At 42.2% G+C, this 19,977-nt stretch overlaps 2 protein-coding genes across 4 annotated transcripts in view; one reads left to right on the top strand and one right to left on the bottom strand.

Annotated features, from left to right (window-relative positions):
- Window positions 1-10,590, bottom strand: part of cnksr3 (cnksr family member 3) — a 22,311-nt gene extending 11,721 nt beyond the window's left edge. For both annotated transcript variants that reach the window (XM_080525763.1, XM_080525764.1), the window contains exons 1-2: window positions 10,406-10,590; window positions 10-173 (exon numbers count right to left, since the gene is read on the bottom strand). In XM_080525763.1, coding sequence (XP_080381889.1) covers window positions 10-173; window positions 10,406-10,457 — 216 coding nt within the window. In that variant the 5' untranslated portion in view covers window positions 10,458-10,590. The remainder of the gene's footprint in view (window positions 1-9; window positions 174-10,405) is intronic.
- Window positions 10,591-16,984: 6,394 nt separating this feature from the next.
- The window catches only part of LOC308152228 (serine/threonine-protein kinase D3-like), a 30,126-nt gene continuing 27,133 nt past the window's right edge, over window positions 16,985-19,977 (top strand). For both annotated transcript variants that reach the window (XM_080525152.1, XM_080525153.1), the window contains exon 1: window positions 16,985-17,084. The gene's annotated coding sequence lies outside the window, so the exon portion shown is untranslated. The remainder of the gene's footprint in view (window positions 17,085-19,977) is intronic.

Genomic DNA, 19,977 nt, shown 5'->3' with positions numbered 1-19,977 from the left:
AGTACGAACCAGAGCACATAGCAAGTCCACCGCCTCCAGCACCAGCTCCTGGTGTCCAATTCTGGACACACCCAGCTCCTCCAGGTTCTGGTGGGAGATCTTCAGCAGCTGCTCCCCGTCAATCTTCTCCCTCTCAAAGTAGGGGACATACTGCTGAAGGCTATCGTCTAGTCCTGGGAGAAAGGCAGACAGGAGATAAAGGGTGGGAGCAGGGACGGAAGAGAGAGAGAGAGAGAGAGAGAGAGAGAGAGAGAGAGAGAGAGAGAGAGAGAGAGAGAGAGAGAGAGGTTTAATACAAAGAAATCCTTTCAGGCAGGCAGTGAGGCTGAGTTCTGTTATGACACCACACACAAGTGTTGAAGCAAACAAAGTGGTCGTGAGTCAATACAGGCTATTTACTCTTCCGCACAAGTCCATCACTCTGGCATTTCTCTGGATAGCACTGTCCAGCAAAAAAGCAGAATATCACTGATTTCTGACCACACATCTAAGCCATGCAGAATACCACAGCGCACATACATAGCAACAGTTATGACCAAGAGCTAATCCATCACATATGTGCTCTCGTCTGTTGAGAGTCCTTCTACACCAAAATGGATTAGCAACTGGTCCCCAAACGTGCATGTTTGTGTAAATAGTGGAGGAATAAAGCAACACATGGGGTCATTAAAATCACACAAGGCGAACCTGGCTCCTGTTGGTATGGAATGCTGCGGTCGGCAACAGATGGTCAGAGTTTGTAGAGGAGAGACGCCTCTTATCTAGCCATTAACGTGCTGCCTGCCACCTTGTGTGCTAGCACAAGCTAATGACTTACACTAAGCACTTTGGTTAATCTATTAACAGCCCAAATGCTTACAAATGTTCTAACATTTCATGGAGATACTGCAGTGCTGCAGAACTGCCCAGTGCTAGGTGGAATGCTAATTCTAAATACTAAATAGCAAACTTTGCTAAAAACCAAGTAGCCATATGGTGGAGATGCATTGGGGCTGGAGTAATAGATCATGGTGATCACTTTGTAGTGGCAGCATGAGTGAGGAGACTCACAGCGGAGGTGGACACTTAAAACATCCATGAAGGACAGTGACATGGAGTTCTGACAGGGTAAGGGGAGAGCTGTCACAGGCAATGTCCCTCTAAATGAAGGAACAGCTGCATTCTCACTCTGGCTAACAGACAAAACAGATATCAGAGACAGATGATGACAGCAAAGACTTAGCACTATGTGAGGACTGAAACCTTTTTTTTTCTTCTTTTTTTCTTAAACACATAAGTTTTTCCAAGATTCATTTTAGCAACGAAATGGTCATCAATGTTAATAGTTTACTTTTGTGTTTTTGAAAATGTTTGATTGTGACTTGCACTGAAATGGCAGATGTTGTGTCATTATGAATAGCTAAGTAGCATGCATGATCATATTTCAGACACCTGAGGAGGGTAATAATCTCTCCAAACAGCACAAGAGCCGACTAATGTCACGCAACAGGCATCAACAGACAGCAGACAACAGACAGACATCACCTGTTAATGATAACATACACAACAGGGTAATGTCTCTAGATGCGCCCAGAACTCTCAATCAATCTTAGCTCTCTTGAGAAAATCAAATGAGTGAATTAATTTACGGTCAAAACATTCTTGCCATTCTTCAATGAGAATTCCCACGTCACCGCCTTCTTTGGGTTTGGCTCTGCCCCTTCTCGGAACAAACTTCAAAGTGAATCTTTGGCAGAGGAGAACCATGGTGAAATATCTCTAACCATCCATGTCTTTTGGGCTTTAGAAAACTGAAGAAATGTGCGAGAAATGAAATAATGTTTACAAGGCCATCGGAGCTTTAATGACTGTTATACTATGGTTAAATACTGAAGCATCTCCACACATTAAATATTTACATAGATAGTCCTAGGCACTGGGAGTGTTTGTTGCTATCGGTTACCTTTTAATTGACACTAACAATGGACGAAATGGAGACAAGTGCTGCAGACAGCTGCCATTGCATTATTTAGAAGAGCCAAACCAAATAGTTACGTAAGATGGACATCCACCATTCAATTATTGAGCTTGTGATGTAATAGGCTAAAATGTTAATCTTTTGATTAGACTAATCTGGACCGTGGACACCGATCGTTCCCCGATCTCCACTCAAATCCAGTGGATAACAAGCACACAGCAAAGTATTACGGGTTTTGTTCCAAAAGAGAGAATAGTGCAAGCCCTTCTTTCAATTATTTCCCTCTCTTTCTCACTCACTTTCTCACAGAGCAGACTTGTATTCACAACTCTGGCCCTCTGCCCTCGCTGCCAATGGACTGACAGTGGCGAAATCATTGTGTACAAAAGGCAGTAGCACGGCACTGTACCTCTCTAGAGCTTTTACATTGACCAAACTTTAAATAACAGCGGAATACTGTTGTTTTTAGAGCTCTATTGAGACAATTCCAATATTCATCAGATAACTATGAGAATTCCCCTCGCAAACAAATCATATTATCTAATATTCTCTGACAGATAATTTTTTGATTTTTCATCACAGTGCACTTAAAACCACTGATGCAATGGAGTCATAAACCATGGGAGGACATGGACTAGGACCACCACAGTCTTCACCAGATTAGGAGGTTTCGGCAACGGAAAAAGCGGGTTAGTGTGAAATATGTTAAGCGGTCAGTAAAATTAACATAGCAGGGATGCAATTAAATTCCGCTCTCACACACAAAAACAACCTGTTAATCATTTGTCCGAAAAATAAAACAGGCAGAACTTGTGCTTGGTGCTGTATGACATGCACATGAAAGGTTTCTTCCTGAAGTCCACCACGTAATGATTCATTGTACCTGTGGTGGTAAACAAGTTGGCAGTTTCCTCCTTAAATTAATGTTGTTTGATAGGATGATTAACTGAGCTGAACATTGGATTGGGCCGGCTCATCACACAGAGGCACGTGTTGTGCTGTCTGGGGGTAGACAGGCCATGAATGAGTGGAGTTTGGACCTGCATTCCAGAGCCGGTGTCAACAAAGAGAGTGTTTTCCTCAGCCCTCACAACAGAGCAAGGGTGGTGAATCGAAAGGACGAGTATAAGTATTCAGACTATTCATAGCCTCACTCTGTCTCTGCCACTTCTGTCAATCTGCACCGCACACACACACACACACACACACACACACACACACACACACACACACACACACACACACACACACACACACACACACACACACAATTCATCTGAGTGGGACGGGGGAAAAGGAGGAAACACACCCTATCTCAAAACAAACAGTTTCATGAGGAAAAAGGATTTCCTTGACCATTCTGTACTATTGTGCTCCCATCGCTTTGTGGAATTTCAACAAAATTCTGTGTTGTTGCTACTTGTTGTATATATATTCTGGGCTAAATCCATATATATATATATTAACTGTGTTGTACTTTAGGGACCATTGATTAGTGTTTTGGGTAGCGTGGTTCAAGGAGTAGGGCCTAATCTGTTGGAAATCAGCCCATCTGGCTACTATGGCGAAATTCAGTATGAAATTCCAAACAACCACCTCCGACATTAGCTGTTGTCTTTCTGCATGTATGCACGATTCAAAGAGGCAGCCACCAATGACAGAAACGATTCAAAGAGGCAGCCACCAATGACAGAAACGATTCAAAGAGGCAGCCACCAATGACAGAAACGATTCAAAGAGGCAGCCACCAATGACAGAAACGCGAACGACAAAATCGGTGCATCCACTCTCCTAGAACACCACAGCCCAGTTCTGTATACAAACCAAATGTCGGGTAGGACACTGCTAAAACAAAGACAGCGTTCATAAATGACATATTTCTTTCAAGGGATGTCATTCCCTGATCACTACTGATTAAACATAATCATTACAACCACTAGGAAGCTTTTTGAAAGCTTGAATGTTACATACACCTTCAATCCATGGCATTATTGTTCCCATGGAAATACTGATGTAACCTGGATGCAGAAGAAAGGGGGTAACTTTCCAATGTTGCTATTTTGACTAACTTCTGTATTAGACACAATGACAATGACTCAAGATAATAATACTGATTAATAAGTATGGAATTCACATCCTTTCCTGTATGTGTTCCCCCAGGAATGACGTAAGAGAAGCTGGTGGTCACACACGGGTGACGATGAATTGCTCTGAGTCACACCAGGACGTAGGCCGTTATTGAATGAATGAATGGTCTTTATTGTCATTTATACAGTACAGGTACCATACAACGAAATTTAGTCGGGGGGGCTCCCCTGGTGCTTGGAAAAAGACTAAAAACAAGAGGGCCACGGGTAAAATAAAAAAGGGGAAAGAGCTGGTTTACATAAATAAAGGCTATGTACACTATCTACTATACTATACTACTATACTATACAATAAAACACTGTGCTGTACTCTATGCTATGCTATAAATATCCTAACTTTTCCTATATCTGAACCGTATGTACACAAGGGTTGTCATATTGCACATAGTATTGTTGCACATTCATTTAAAGTGTCGCAGTTAGCAGGTTTGAAATGTTCACAGTTGTATTTCAATATTGCACTTATGTTTTACAATCTAGTAGCTGCCATCAAGTTGTCTAGATTGTCCAGGGCCTAGAACCTAGGTCTTTGCTGTGTTCAGGGCCTGAATGGCCCTAGGGTAGAAGCTGAGCTTCAGTCTATTTGTCCGTGCGGACATGGTCCTGAACCGCCTGCCTGAGGGCAGCCTAACAAAGTGTTCGTTCCCAGGGTGGAATGGGTCCCTGGAGATCTTGGTGGCCTTCCTGAGGCAGCGTGTGTTATACAGCTCTTCCAGAGAGGGGAGGGGGGCGCCGATGATTATTCACAATGATTATTGTGACTTCACACAGCTTATCAGCACCCTGTAGGTTTTGATAGCACCATGTCAATAACTTATACAGCACCTGCTAAATGCAGGTCCATATCACTTGGTTTTTGAGCACACTGTCACCGGTGGCCCCTTGCGTGTAAGAGGTAAGTCACCCTGTCTTGTTGAATGGTCATAGGTTGCCTGTAATAATAAGGAACCATTTGAAAAGCAACAGGATGAGACGGTTGGTAGAGGGGAAACAGTTTCCTTCTGTGTCGGACACACAGGCAGTGAGCTTGGTTTCACTCCTGATAATCTCATCCAATGGTGGGAGAGGGGGGGGGGGGCGGGGTGAGAGTCTTATGACTAAAGAGGTGTCTCCAAGACGAACGCTTTCCTTCCTCTTAACATGCAAATAAACTGGATGCTCCTGTCCTGTGGGAACATTGCATTATTTATTACACATCAGTGTGTAATGTACAAAATACAAAATATGAAGGGGCCTGTCTGAAATTTGTGCCTGACTAATTACTACTCAATGACAAAAGGTGAATTTTAATCTTCCTGCTGTGCATTCAGATAGATAGATAGATAGACTTTATTTGTCATTGTTACAGTACAGGTACCAAACAACGAAATTTAGGAGGGGAGGCTCCCCTGGTGTTTAAGAAAGGAAAAAGAAACACATTTTGGAAAAAGCATAGATGCATAAAATCACAAGAAGATAAAGAGCTGGTTTACATCAATAGAGGCTATGTACACAATCCACTGTACTATACTGCACAGATAGTCAACTAGGGTTGTCATATTGCACAAGAAAGTATTTTTTCACATTTTTTTAAAGTGTCACAGTTTGCAGGCTTGAAAATGTACATGTTTGTGCCTCAGCACTAGCTGCCATTACAATCCGTCCGGACTTGTCCTGGGCCCAGAACTTAGGCCTTTTCTGTGTTCAGGGCCTTGACGGCCCTGTGGTAGAAGCAGTTCTTCAGTCTGTTTGTCTTAGCGGCCGGGGTCCTGTACCTCCTGTTCGAGGGCAGCTTGACAAAGTGTTCGTGCCCCGGGTGGGTCGGGTCCTTGGAGATCTTGGAGGCCCTCCTGAGACAGCGTGTTTCGTACAGCTTCTCCAGAGAGGGGAGGGTGGCGCCGGTGATCCCCTGTGCTGTTCTCACGACTCTCTGTAGATCGTTTCTCTCCGCTGCCGTGCAGCTGTGGTACCAGTTGGAGATGCCGAAGGTGAGGATGCTCTCCACTGCGCCGTGGTAGAAGGCCACCAGCATCTCCTGCTTGCTGTGTTGTTTCTTGAGGCATCTCAGGGTGTATAGCCGCTGTTGTGCCCTCTTGATGGTGCCTTTAGTGTTGTCCTTCCAGGCCAGGTCATCCCGTATGATGTGTCCCAGGAAACGGAGGTTTGAGACCATCTCTACGCTCTCTCCGTCGATGAGCAGGGGCAGGATCTCGGACTTTTTCCTCCTGTAGTCTACGATGAGTTCCTGGGTCTTTGACTTGTTTAGCAGCAGGTTGTTTACCTTGCACAGCTTGCTCAATTGCTCTACCTCATCCCTGTACGCCGCCTCGTCCCCCCCCGAGATACATCCCACCACGGTGGTGTCGTCTGCAAACTTTACGATGTAGTTGCTGGGGTGGATGGGGGTGAAGTCGTGGGTGTAGAGGTTGTAGAGGATGGGGCTTAGCACGCAGCCCTGGGGTGACCCAGTGCTGAGGCTGAGGGCTGTGGAGGTGTGGGGGCCCACCCGCACCCTCTGGGGGCGGTTGGTCAGGAAGTCCTTGATCCACGCACATATAGAGTGTGATAGACCCAGGTCTAGTAGTTTGGTCACTAGCCTGTCTGGAAGGATGGTGTTGAAGGCGGAGCTGAAGTCCACGAAGAGCAGTCTCGCGTAGCTGTTTCCCCTCTCCAGGTGGGATAGAGTGGCGTGGAGAGTCGTCGCTATGGCGTCCTCTGTGGACCTGTGGGCTCTGTAGGCGAACTGGTATGGATCCAGGTTGGGCGGGAGGCGTGTGAGTATGTGGGCCCGGACTAGTTTCTCGAAGCACTTCATGATGATTGGTGTGAGTGCCACCGGGCGGTAGTCGTTTAGGCAGCTCACCGTGCTTTTCTTCGGGACTGGGATGATAGTTGAGGTTTTCAGGCAGGGTGGGACGGTGGCCTGGGACAGGGACTGGTTAAAGATGTTGGTGAAAACCCCGGCCAGCTGGTCGGCGCAGTCTCTCAGCACCCGTCCCAGGACGCCATCCGGCCCCGAGGCTTTCCTGGGGTCCACCGCCTTCAGTACGCGTCTCACCTCGTGCTCTGTGAGGGTGAGGCTGCTGAGAGCTGGAGAGAGTGGTGTCTGTGTTGTGGTTACCTCCGTTCGCCCCTCGTCGAACCGGGCGTAGAAGGTGTTCAGCTTTCCCGCCAGCAGGGGGTCGTCCTCTGCGGCTGTGAGCCTGTTTGCTCTGAAGTTTGTCATCTGCTGAACCCCCTGCCACATCCGCCTGGAGTCGTTGCTCAGGAGGCATTCCTCAATCTTCTCTCTGTGCTCTGCCTTGGCCGCTTTGATGCCGCGCTTTAGGTTGGCCCTGGTGGAGCTGTACAGCGGTGTGCGCTTCCCTGCGAAGAAGGCGTTGTCCCTCTCATTTAACAGTTTTTGGACCTTCCCAGTCATCCATGGCTTCGTGTTGGGGTAGACCCGGACCCGTTTGTCCACGGTGACTGAGTTGGTGCAGTTCACTATGTGGTTCAGAACCGACGACGTGTACTGTTCCAGGTCCTCATGCTCATATTCCTGCCATAGGGTGTCATTTAGGCAGATCTGCAGTGGAGCGGACCCTTCTGGCCAGGTTCTGACAGTCTTAGTGGTGGTGGGAGCACTTTTCCCCATTGTGGTGTATGCAGGAATCAGGAGGATTGACACATGGTCAGACATGCCTAGATGAGCTAGCGGACTAGCCTTGTAAGCACGTTTGATGTTGGTGTATACCTTATCCAGTGTTTTTTCTCCCCTCGTTGCACATTTTACATGCTGGTAGAACTTGGGTAGTACTGCCTTCAGGTCGACATGATTAAAGTCCCCCGCTATGATGTGGATAGCCTGTGGATCAGTACTTTGTTGGCTACTAATGACGTCGTATAGTCGCGCCAATGCTACTTTGCTGTCTGAGCTAGGTGCAATATACACACATGTAATTAGCACCGCGTTAAACTCCCTAGGCAGGTATGTGGGTCGGCATTTAACAGTGAGATGAACCATGAGATGGTAGTTAGTACCTGATACCATTTAAACAGGTTCTTTCTAATCCATTTACCTTATAACGTACCTCAGTCTATATGATCTGACTACTCAACAGAATCAGAGTTCTGTGTTTAATCGTGACGCTTTACAGACAGTTTAATCTTGATGCCGCATTTCATTTGTGTTTACAATTAATCACAATCGTCCTCTGTAATTGCACCTGCCAAAATACCAGGGGAAAATGCAGACTTGTCTGAACATGTTGTCCCACTAAAACAGTATGTGCACAACTTCAGTATGTATGTATTAACTTCTACTACTATATCCCTCTCTTCAGGTAATTTCCAAGCATATAGGCATACTGGCATTACAAAAGAAGAATCCATTTTAGTTTACAGTTGAACATTTCATTAAATGGTGTCCACTCGACTCCACAGGCACGGTAAAGTATTGGTAGAATGTTAGTTGAGTAGTATTTGTAGTATTCTAGTATTCTAATAGTATTCTAATGTAAGAGTAGCCTACTTCTCATGAGTCAGTTCGGGGGTGTAAACATGCAATGCCTCAGTTGTAGCTTAAGGGTCCAGTCCTCTCTGCCTTTACAGAAACTATTGTCAACACAGAGCAGGAATCAGGATCTATAAAAACCAGTTCACAAGCATGTTTCCACAGGGATACAGCCTGATGGTAACATCTGTGGGAAGCTCAGATCCCCCTGTTTAATACAGACAAGCATGGTGAGGTTCTGCTGTCACCTTTTGACCCCTGCTCACAGCATGTTGCTGACCCTCTGTAGAGAGCTCTTGTTCAGTAGGCCCTTCATTGTCTGGCATTACTGCTTGGTCATCCATTGTCTTTCACTTTAAAAGGGATATGTGTGGTCAGTACTAACAGAGCAGTGTCTATGGGGCTGCTGTTAAGCATGGTTAGTCACCTATTGACGGCCGTGAACTGTAAATTCTATTCAGATTGCAGAGAGACTGAAGGCCCATGAACAAACTAGGTATTTTTACATGAAGAATGTAACTTCTATATAGCCCTATATACTGTACAAGTGCTTAAGAAAGAAAGCTGTGATTATCAACTTTGTATGTCATGCATTAGCTGTTCAGCCGATGGAGCAAGCCAACTCAGGCAGATGTGAGATGTGAATAACTCAAATGTTATGTTGATTCTACGCTAACATGCATCCTGTGGCATCCATAACATGCAACAGATTATGGCTTACAGTTTACAGCTTGGGTCATTGAATTGTGTAAACCTCCTGGACATCCACAAACAGTTCCCAATTGAAAACAACAGTTGCAACTGAATAAAGACCTCTTCATTGTCACAATGGCTGAGTGCTAATTGCTGGTGCTCCAGCGCTTCTTAATGGGATGAACTGTTAATAGGTCAAGCGTATCATGCTGTTACCACTGATAGCTAAACAATACATGGCAATGAATATGAATGTGGTGTATTTGCGTCCACAATGGCCACTGCTTGTGTAAGTGGATCTATCACTGATGATGCCTATGTAAGAGATGTCTAATTCTCTCTCACAATAACAATACATGTTTAAAAAAAAAAATCTATATATCCCATGTGAAATTGAAGGAAAGCATACAACAGGAGTATTTGGTAAATACAAAACATAGGCCTAGCTGTGGATATAATCAATGATATGGCATTGAGGGGTTAATCACTCACAGTAGTTATAGTAAACTGCTAGGACACACAACAAGAGAGACTTTCCACAGCTCAGTGTTCTGTGGGATGAGCAACATTGATCGATTAGACATTTAAGGAATGTCCTTTGTAGTCAGTGACATCAGGTTCATTTCTTATCCATGGTCATGGGTATTTAGGTGCACTATTCAATAGGTAAGTATGGTAATGGCATATGGAGTATGCTGGCTTACTAGATACGGTCTTCCTACCTGTGAAATCCTAGCCCACTGCTGGTTGAGTACGCATTGAGTCTCAATACCGACCAATTCAGCACTACTGTTGTCTACTGCGCAACTAAACATAGGCACAATCAATTTGCTATTATCACATTTCCGTAAACACTCTCGTAGAAAGAAGGCTACATTACCGTGTTGTAATTATTGAACTAAACAATATACAGCATACTGGCATGATCGACAACTTCAAAGTCAATTAAACGCAACAAACTTTAATTTCACTCATTTAAAATGCCCCCTTTAGCAATAAGGAGATTTTTTTCAACCGGGCAAGTGTTGATAAAAACAAACTATACTATACTAAAGAATCAGATAAAAACTAAATATCAAGTCGACATGATGATGAACAATTTACTAGACATGGATTTATAAACGTTATTCCTACCTCTCATCCAATCGACAACCTGTTTAGGTGACCACTTCGTTATCGGCTCCATTTCTTGAAATAATGTTCAATTAAATCGAACCGTTTGTTTTCTTTTGATTGCAGTGATGAAAACTCAATAAATCCTCATAGCAATACATCTACGACCACTGTTACATGCAAATCGTTCTGTGGGCTCCGTCTCTCCCCCTGCCGCCTCCGACTCCGACTGGTCGCATGGGTGAAAACAACAAGTTGACAGTACAGCAGAGCAAACGTGAGGGGGGCGGGAGGATCAGATTACAGTTACAGACAGGTCATCAACCCCACTGAAACCGTTAGGTTCATCGGATCACTATAATAACTTTGCAAACTTAATGGATAGAGAGCATTAGGTTCTCAAATAATGTGATATCATTCAATCAATTACAATTTATAGTAGACATACATTCCAGGAAAAGTTGTAATCATCAGTTATAAACATGTTTTAAAAATACATCAACTAGTATGTACAATAAGAGTTCGATAACAAAACAAACACAAAACTATTTTGATCTAATTGGGAAATTCGATTCCCCCCCCCCCCCCCCCCAATATGTCCTTACATTTCTCACATAACTTTCACAAGACATGTTCACACAGTTTGATCTGTTTGCCTCTCTAATTAGACCTAATTAGACATCTCCAACTATTTCTAGTCATGTGTTGGGTGTTGCCTATTTCGACTTTAAAGGTCCCCAAAAGTTTCCCATGGGAAGTTGGTTGCAGAGAGGCAACAGCAGGGTAAGAGCAGTGGTTCCTTTGCCACCCAATAAATAAAGGAACAGGGACTATGGCTGAGTGGGTTAAGCTGGGAATGCTGTCCTAACAGACAGTGTTATATGTATATGTATATGTAGAGGAGAATGGGTCCACATACACATAAAACTGTACCCACAAGCTCTGTAACAAAAAAGAGTGGTTAGGTCAAATACAAAATTCCTCTTGAACTAGAACATCATCATGAGGGTGTTCCTAGAGACCAAACCTCTTAAATTTGAAATTGGGGGATGGAATCGTTCAGCAAGGATTAACAAGTAGCTACAAAAAAACAATAAATAATGTTTGTGGCTAGCTGTCATCTTTCATAAATATAGATTTAACATAAGAACATATTTATTTAGATTATACATGGTGTTGTTATGGAGTGGGGAATGTGTCTTGGCACACTTTGGTCCTGTTAATACCAATTAATTAAACTTTGCTTGAATGCCACAGCCTATTTGAGTATTGTTGCTTACCATGTGCATCCCTTCATGGCCACAGGATTTTTTTAGGAATTGCGTGATTCAATCATGTCATCATGGAACAGAATCTCAAAGAAATGTATTGAACATTTTGTGGAATCAATACATGAAGAATTGAGGCTGTTTTGAGAGCAAAGGGAGGCCCTACCCAGTATTAGGAACACATGTACAGTCCAAGCTGGTGGAGGTGTTGTAATGGTGTGGGGAGTTTTGTTGGCACACTTTGGCCCATTAATACCAATCATCTCTTGAATGTCACAGCCTATTCGAGTACTGTTGCTGACCTTCATGGCCACAATTTACTCATCTTCTCATAGCTACTTCCAGAATGATAATGCACCATGTCACAAAGCAAAAGTGATCGCAAACTGGTTTCATCAACATGACAATGACAGTGTTCTTCAGTAGCCTTCCCAGTAATTGGCTCTGAATCCAATACAAGAGATTCACAGCTTGGAATTGCACCTGAAAAATCTGCAGGAATTGTGTGAAGCAATCATGTCACCATGGACCAGAATCTCATATATATTCCAAAGCCAAGAAGTCAAGAAGTTGACAAGAAGTTGACAAGAAGTTGACAAGAAGTTGACAAGAAGTTGACAATAAGTTGACAAGAAGTTGACAATAAGTTGACAATAAGTTTTTGTTTATATATATATATATATATATATATATATATATATATATATATATATATATATATATATATATATATATATATATAAACAAACACTTATATATATATTGGCTTTGGCTTTGGCATTGGCTTTGGCTGCAAATTCACAAGTGACTGTTTTATTGTTTTATAATAAAACAATAATATATATATTATATATATATATATATAAACAAAAACTTATATATATATATATATATTGGCTTTGGCATTGGCATTGGCTTTGGCTGCAAATTCACAAGTGACTGTTTTATTGTAAGGAAAGACTGCCCTCTCCTGACAACAGAGGGGAATTTTCTGCAACTCCGATAGGTAATGTCAACTGGTGGATGCAACTCAGTCATTTGACATCATCAATTAGAGTAAACAGAAAGTTGATTTACCAAATTTTTATTGAGTTCCACAAAAATATGTAAAGTTAATCTGCTAACATTAGCTGCATTTACTGTTCCTTTAAAACAGCCATTTCTTTGTTTGTTGAATAGGAGGAGGCTCGGTCTAGTTCCTAAGCACAACACCAGCTCCCAAAACAAACTTATAACACACATATTCACACATGACAAGCCAGTTCACCTCTAAGAGCTATCTACATGGATGGAATTCACTGAGGGTCAGGAGAATGTACAGAAGTTACAAAGACATTTTGCTCAGGTTTATCGAAGCAGCAGTTTGTCCTTCAGCTGACTTGATCTGAAAGGGAAAACATCCTAGCATGAGGATACCAATAGGAAAAATAAATGTCTTGGTAACAATGTTTGTGTAGAGTTAAATAAACTTAAATAAACAATTGCATTTATATCTGTGCACAATTGTGCGCCAAAAAACGTGCAAATTTACAAATCAAGTGACTTTGGTCCTTGACCCTAACCCTGTCTTTACAATATAAAATGTCCATTACTGTGCTTGCATTACATTGTGTCAGTGGAGTTGTGTTGAGGCATATCATGTACTGTAGTAGGTAGTGTCATGTGGCTCTAGAAGTACTGTGTTCAGATGAGACTTCCTGTGTGAGTGATGCGCCGTGAGCGCTGGTTCCAGAGAGCCTTGTTATGTAATCTGGCACAAACACACACTGAGACTGGAGCCAAGACACTTAGCTGAACTGGATGTTTGACATATCCCGCTGTTTCTTCATTATAGAAATGTGGGCATGACACACATTGGAAATCCATATCAAAACTCGCTTTTAAAGCTAAACCTGCACTTATAGTCTTGACACTGAACTTATTTTGTCTTCTGACAAGTGGACCTAGGTTTTATGGCTCTTTCTGTGAGCACGTCTGAAGGTCTGAAGGTAGCCTGCGCAATGACGCTCAGAGGGTGGTCTCGGTCTGGCAGGACGGTGGAGAGCTTGACTAAGAGGAATATCTCCGGAGGAATGACTTTTCCTCGTTTTCCAACGGACTCTGTGGTTTGGCACAGATCTGTATTGTTCTTTCAACACTCACTTCCATTTCATTAGTGACTTAATCTCCCTCTTCTGAGTATTTTCTTTCCTACATTTAATCTTTAACCCCAATTTACGTGTTTCCTTAAAAGAGGTCTTTCCATTTCTACTCATAAACACACTCACCTACAGACCATTAGGCCAATCTTTTAGCACCAGGATTCCTGTGAGGGGTGACTTGTGCCATGGTAACTGTCAATATTTACACTCTGGACAGATCCAGTAGCACTACTGTGCATTGTATACAGTAGATGGTTATGTAAGGGATTGTGATCAGAACAATATGTGTTATATATACAGTATGTAGGACAGGAAATGGAATCAGAGCACAAACGATTACATACAGGGTAAACTTCAGGTGTTGCAAATTAAGATTCCTATATCAATCGTATTTGGATTACAATGTATAGAAAGAAGGTTTTCACCCCTAAAATGTGTGTCATGCACATAAACTGAGCAGTAGTGGCAGGGGTGGCAGTAGTGTTTTTTCCTGAAACGTGTCATGATAATATTTGCCTTAAATTATTTTAGCAGCTATGATTATGGAAGACTTGAAGGCATGCCATGTTTGGGGAACATTTGTGTTTTAAAGTATCAATTATTTAAAAAAAGGCCACGTCTCCTATTTACAACAAGGCTTTACAGTATATTATCATTGCACAGGTCCAGTAGGCCTACATGAGTGCTAACATTTTTTTTAAACTATCAACGGGTATGCTAAATCCAACAGGCTACTGCACAACACATGCATTAGAAGCATGTTCCTTGGAGCTCAGCTGTGCTTCACAGATAGCCAACATCCATCGCTGTTGCTCTGCTGGAGAGAGTGCTCGGAGGAAGAAGGTCCGGTTCCCATCCTTGGGGGTAATCGTCCATCCAAATGTGCCATCTTCTTCAACAGACTCCACCACCGCACCAATCAGGTTGATTATCTTCAGAGGCTTCTGCATGAAAGTGAATGACGGGATTATAGCAGGAATTACTAATCATGCTCTTTGCTGTCATGCAATATCATACTAATAATGAATGTGTTAATCAGCTGATATATAGAAATACCAAATGTCTAATATTAACAGCCTTGAATGTATGCTTCTATCAGTACAAGCTGGGTTAGTTGTCACTGTAGGTGCAGGCTGCTATGGAAACAGGACAACAACAATGTAGCTAGGGGAACTGCATTGCGCTGGGAGTTACTGTACAATGTACGTTAGGATGACTTTGTTGCACTCTAAATAAATACTCTAAAAACAATGTAGCTATATTTTTATATTAGCTTGATGAGTTGCCTTGGAAACAGAAGTTGAAGTCCCTATAAGTCTTACCTTTTCATTTTCACCATACAACAGTTCAGTTTCTTTCAATTGAAACCATGCAGGTTTCCAGCGGTGAGTGAAATGAGTGCGTTTAGATAACCATCCTTTTTTGTCCTCTTTTATCTCAATTGAGTTTTCATCTGCACCGTTAGAGGTCGCAGATACTACACCCATCATCCAGTTTTCAGACAAATAACGGGGATAAATGGCTTTGAAAATATCTTATAATTTAAACTCGTCACACACCCATTGCATTCTGGGTAGTGTCGTTTTTCTTGTCTAGTTCTTCATTAGCAGATAGCGTGGAGGAAAAAGCTCGAACTTCCAGTCCCAGAATCCCTCTGTGCTCTGTTGTTACCGAATGACTGGGCCGGGAGGGTTACTACGATGCGATAATAGGATACGCATGAACTAGTTACGAATGCGATCTGGCTACGAGAAGAAAGTTTTTGAAAGGAAAGTGTAGTTGGCAAATGTTACCTAGAGTTTTTACTCAAGGATAAAGTACAGAGTTTGGAGACGAATCTACAACGATTGTTGTTTCCAAATCCTACCGCGTTCGAACTTCTTGAAAGAGAGGCATTACACACATTTTTGCATCTCTGGATAGAGAAAACCGCCCTTTTAGAAAGGTAACGTATTGAAAGCTTTGATTCACTTAAAATGTACACGTATACAGGGTATTTTCACACTCAGACATTGGCATTTTAATGGGCCTAGAAATGTAAGCAATTGCATCATGTTTTAGGCTACTTCTCCCATATAACCCAATGAGTTGTGCAAAAGATCCAGATGTGTCGAGGTTCCAGATGTGTTAGTCGACATGCCATATAAAAGGAACACAATAATAATAATATTATAATAATGATAATAATAATTATAATGATCATATATATTATAATAATGTTATTGTTATTATGTGTAGTGTATGTAGTAGTGTGGTATATTGATATTATTATGAACATCTCTAGCCTATATAACTCTTTAGGGAAGGACAATAATGAAAAAGAAACTGGAGCTATGCATTTGCTGTATTTATTTTTGCGCTGCAGATGTCTAATCAATACGCATAATACTCATGATCTGCCAACCGTTTTGTGGTGAAACAAATATTTAGTTTTCAGTTATTTACGCGTTTTTTTCCCTTCCTTTTCAGATTTCCGGATGAGACACATTCTAGCCTAAGGACCAACTGAGAGAGCAATGGGCGTCCTGTATTCATCATTAGAATTGCGTATTGCTGTCCCGGGTTGAAAAGTCTCCAGTGGTCGGGGGTTTGCGGAGTTTGGGCAGCTGGAAAGCAGAGGCACTTTTGTCCTCAATGGTCGAGCCTGGCTGGGCAGCGGCGAGTGAGAATGAAGTCAGAATCAACAGGCTGTGGAAGAGGAAGCTTATAAAACCCATTGCGCACCAACTTAGCAGTCATTGTTTATTTTATTTTTTTCAAGGTTTAACCTATTCAATATTATGTGTCTTCGTGGCATTTAACGGTGCCGCTAGAATTTAGATGGTTGCCAAGCATGATGTCTCACCTATTCAGCACACTGGATCTGGATGTTCTCATCAAGCGCACTGCTTCATACCCGATGTTGTTGAAAGAACCTGAGAGGTGCTATTCTGAATAATACATTCGATGTTGGTCAACTTTGTCTCTTTCGCCCGACGAGAAGCCATACGCCAGCCAATGTCTACCTGCAGCAGCTCGTCTCCTCCACCCTTACCTAGACTGTACCCCCTCTCTCAGCACCCAGTGGCCCCTCCGACCCCCTCGCCGTCCCCAAGTCCCCCGGCCACCCTCTATAGTCGCCTGTCCAATGGGAGCCTCAGCGCCCCGAGTCCCACTAACTCTCGGTGCTCTTTCCACGGGGTCTCTTTCCTCCTCCAGATCGGTCTTACCAGGGAAACTGTGAGTCTGGACGCCAGCGACTTATCCCTCTCTGCAGTGAAAGAGCTCGTGTGTTCGATAGTGGATCAAAAGGTAATCACTTGTTATTTTTGGGGCTATTTAGTGTAGGATATGTTCCTATTTGTGGACTAACAAAGTAGTACATGATTCTGCCTTGTCAGTCTATGTCTTGTATCATTGTGTCGTGCTAATCAAACTCATTAAACTGACAACTCCATCTTACCACCAAAATCTATAGAAACACACTGACAAGTGGAATGTTCCATATAATGGCACAACGGGCCAGTGGATAACTGTAACTCGAGCAAGGGTTGATCTTTTTGGCTCCTAAAAGGATTTCACAGCTGATTTGTCATCAAATGTTTTGTGTCTGTGGCATACTCTTAATTACTTAACATTTTAGGTTATTCTTTTGATGGTTACAGTATGACATTTAAACAGTCATTTAAAAACATGCACTATTTTGGTAGTTATTGCTGTTTTGTTTTGTTTGACCATCAAGTGAGAACTACTGCATGTTATAAAGCACAATGAAAGAATCCAACAATATGTTATGTCAGAGACAAAAGGGTTTCAAAACACGGTAGATAGTTGTGGTTTTTGCATCCGTGCCATCTCCTGTTTTGGTTTTTGCAATGTGGCACCTGTGTTTTTCACAAATGAGGTTCCTCATGTTGTAGTTTAGATCCATGCACTTTGCACCACATAGAAATAAGTGTAGACGCTCTCCACAAAATGAGGTACAGAAAAACTGATGGAGCAAGACAACATCATTTTCACTCCTTCTATCAGCCATTGCCTTTCAGGTTAATGCAAACAAGATGTTTTAAATCCACTGGCATAATAGACAAGTGCAAACTACACAGTAGTGGCTAGGTTACCATTCTGAATTGTTACAGCTTTGTAGAGTTTCAGTAATAGAATATGTGGAATGGGGTTAGTGTTATCAGCTGCTAATTCATTTTGAAGGGGACATGGCAGACAGAGAAGGCCTTAATGTTTCTGAACAATACGTTTACTTGTTCCTGTAAGCTATGACTAAAAAGAGACTGTATCACATACTGTTTCTCTTCGTATGACAATGCACAGACTAGAGACAGTTTGTAGCTAGGGTCTTTCTTCACCTGTTAAGAGCTAAATTGAACTGCATGATGTACAGTACTGTATGTACAAGCTAGAAGATACTGAGGGGTTTCTACACAATATGTTGTGGAATTTCCTTGATAATACAAATCAACTGATACTTGTAACCCCACTGAGCAAGGTTACATTCAGTTTAATAATCAGTCATCGAAATGCAACAACAAGGTAAAAGATCATAAAATAGTATAACCTATTAGGAGCAGTTAGCCTGATGTTATTTAAGCAATGCCAGCGAGGCTGTGATTTATTGTAAATATTATTGTCATGCTGTGCTGAGAAATATAGTAGTCCCGAAAACGACAAATGTGATCCACAAATCTACTGCGGTGTAAGAATTTCATAATAGGTGATTTAACCGTCACATTATCGTTATTAAATCACGGCTTTGAACACCTCTACCATTGTGCCAATCACAATGCTTGTTTTCATCAACCTGTTATATAATTGTCATTAATGTATTACAGATTTAGTCTGTCACTGCATTTACATGCGCTAGCAATAAAACGTGTTAAGTAGGGCAAAGCAGCTGATTTGCGTTTTCTGAAAGCCTAATGTACTTTGCTCTAATAATGGAGTTTGTATTGCTACCTATCACCCAGTGTTGTTGCCACTGCTGTTGAAGTTTTACAGAGGTCAGTCCCAAAAGTCTAATGGCTGCTGCGATAGAGACACAGACCCTTGGGGAAATGATCCTACTTTCTAAAATGTGTGATTTTGGTATGCTTTCTCTCAATCCAGGTCAATGCTCAACAGATGATTATATAAACATGCTATGTTAGTTAGTATCTCACTGATATTTCCCTATACTTGATCATTGCAGAGTGTTGAAGTCCTTTGTCTTTTTGACAAAGGTTGAACAAAACTTGTTGTGTCATTGTTATAGGAAACTATAGGCATCCGCTGACCACAATTCAATAGCGTTCATTGTGTGACATCAATGTCAAATCAAGGTGACTGAAACTATATTACTATGCTGATGGTGTGTGACCACCCTCCCCCCTCTGTTGTGGAACTGTGTCGTGTTTGTGGAGTCTGTGTTTCCTGCTCCAAAGTGCCAAAGGCTAACAATTAGTTTCAGCCAGTGCACAGGACAAGACTGGAACACCGGGGAGGACTCAGTGACTCAGAGACTTGTTTACTCTCTCCATGACCATTCACAACCATAACTACACATCAGAAGACCTCGGTCAGATGTGGTTGCGGTGTGATTATGACCGGTCTTTTTTCAGTATGAGTACTATGGGTTCTGGTGCATTGCAGATTAGAGATACTGCCGGAGATAGAAGAAAGACACATTCCGTTTTTCAGACTGTGGCCATACTCAATGGAGGAATCCAGTGGTAGCTTTTAGGGAATAACATTGGCCTCAATCTTATCAACAGTTGGTACATGTAAATGGAATCTGATAGTGATTACTTAGTGGTTTCAACTGAGCCTGGATTTTAGCAGGTTATTTGGGGGTAATCCTAAATCCCACTTAGTTTAATGCAAGAATGAGAGTGAGCATTGAGATTTGTAGATATTTATTAGGGATACTATGGATACAGTGGAATGTGGTGCAGTATGTAGGGGGTAGTGGTGGTCTAGTGGATAGTGAGTTGGACTTGTGATCGGAAGGTTGTGAGTTCAAATCCCGCCTGAAACCACACCACTACTAGTGTGCCCTTGAGTAAGGCACTTAGCCCTCAGTTACTCCAGGGGGAATGTCCCTGTAATTCGTAATTGTAAGTCGCTTTGGATTAAAAGCGTCTGCTAAATGGCAAAATTATTATTATTATTATAGTATGTAACTTACTTATGTCTATCTTATGTCTAACTTACT

The sequence above is a fragment of the Nansenia antarctica genome (assembly GCF_963989245.1).
Source record: "Nansenia antarctica genome assembly, chromosome: 3".
NCBI lineage: Eukaryota > Metazoa > Chordata > Actinopteri > Argentiniformes > Microstomatidae > Nansenia > Nansenia antarctica.
This window is presented reverse-complemented; position numbering and strand designations above follow the sequence as displayed.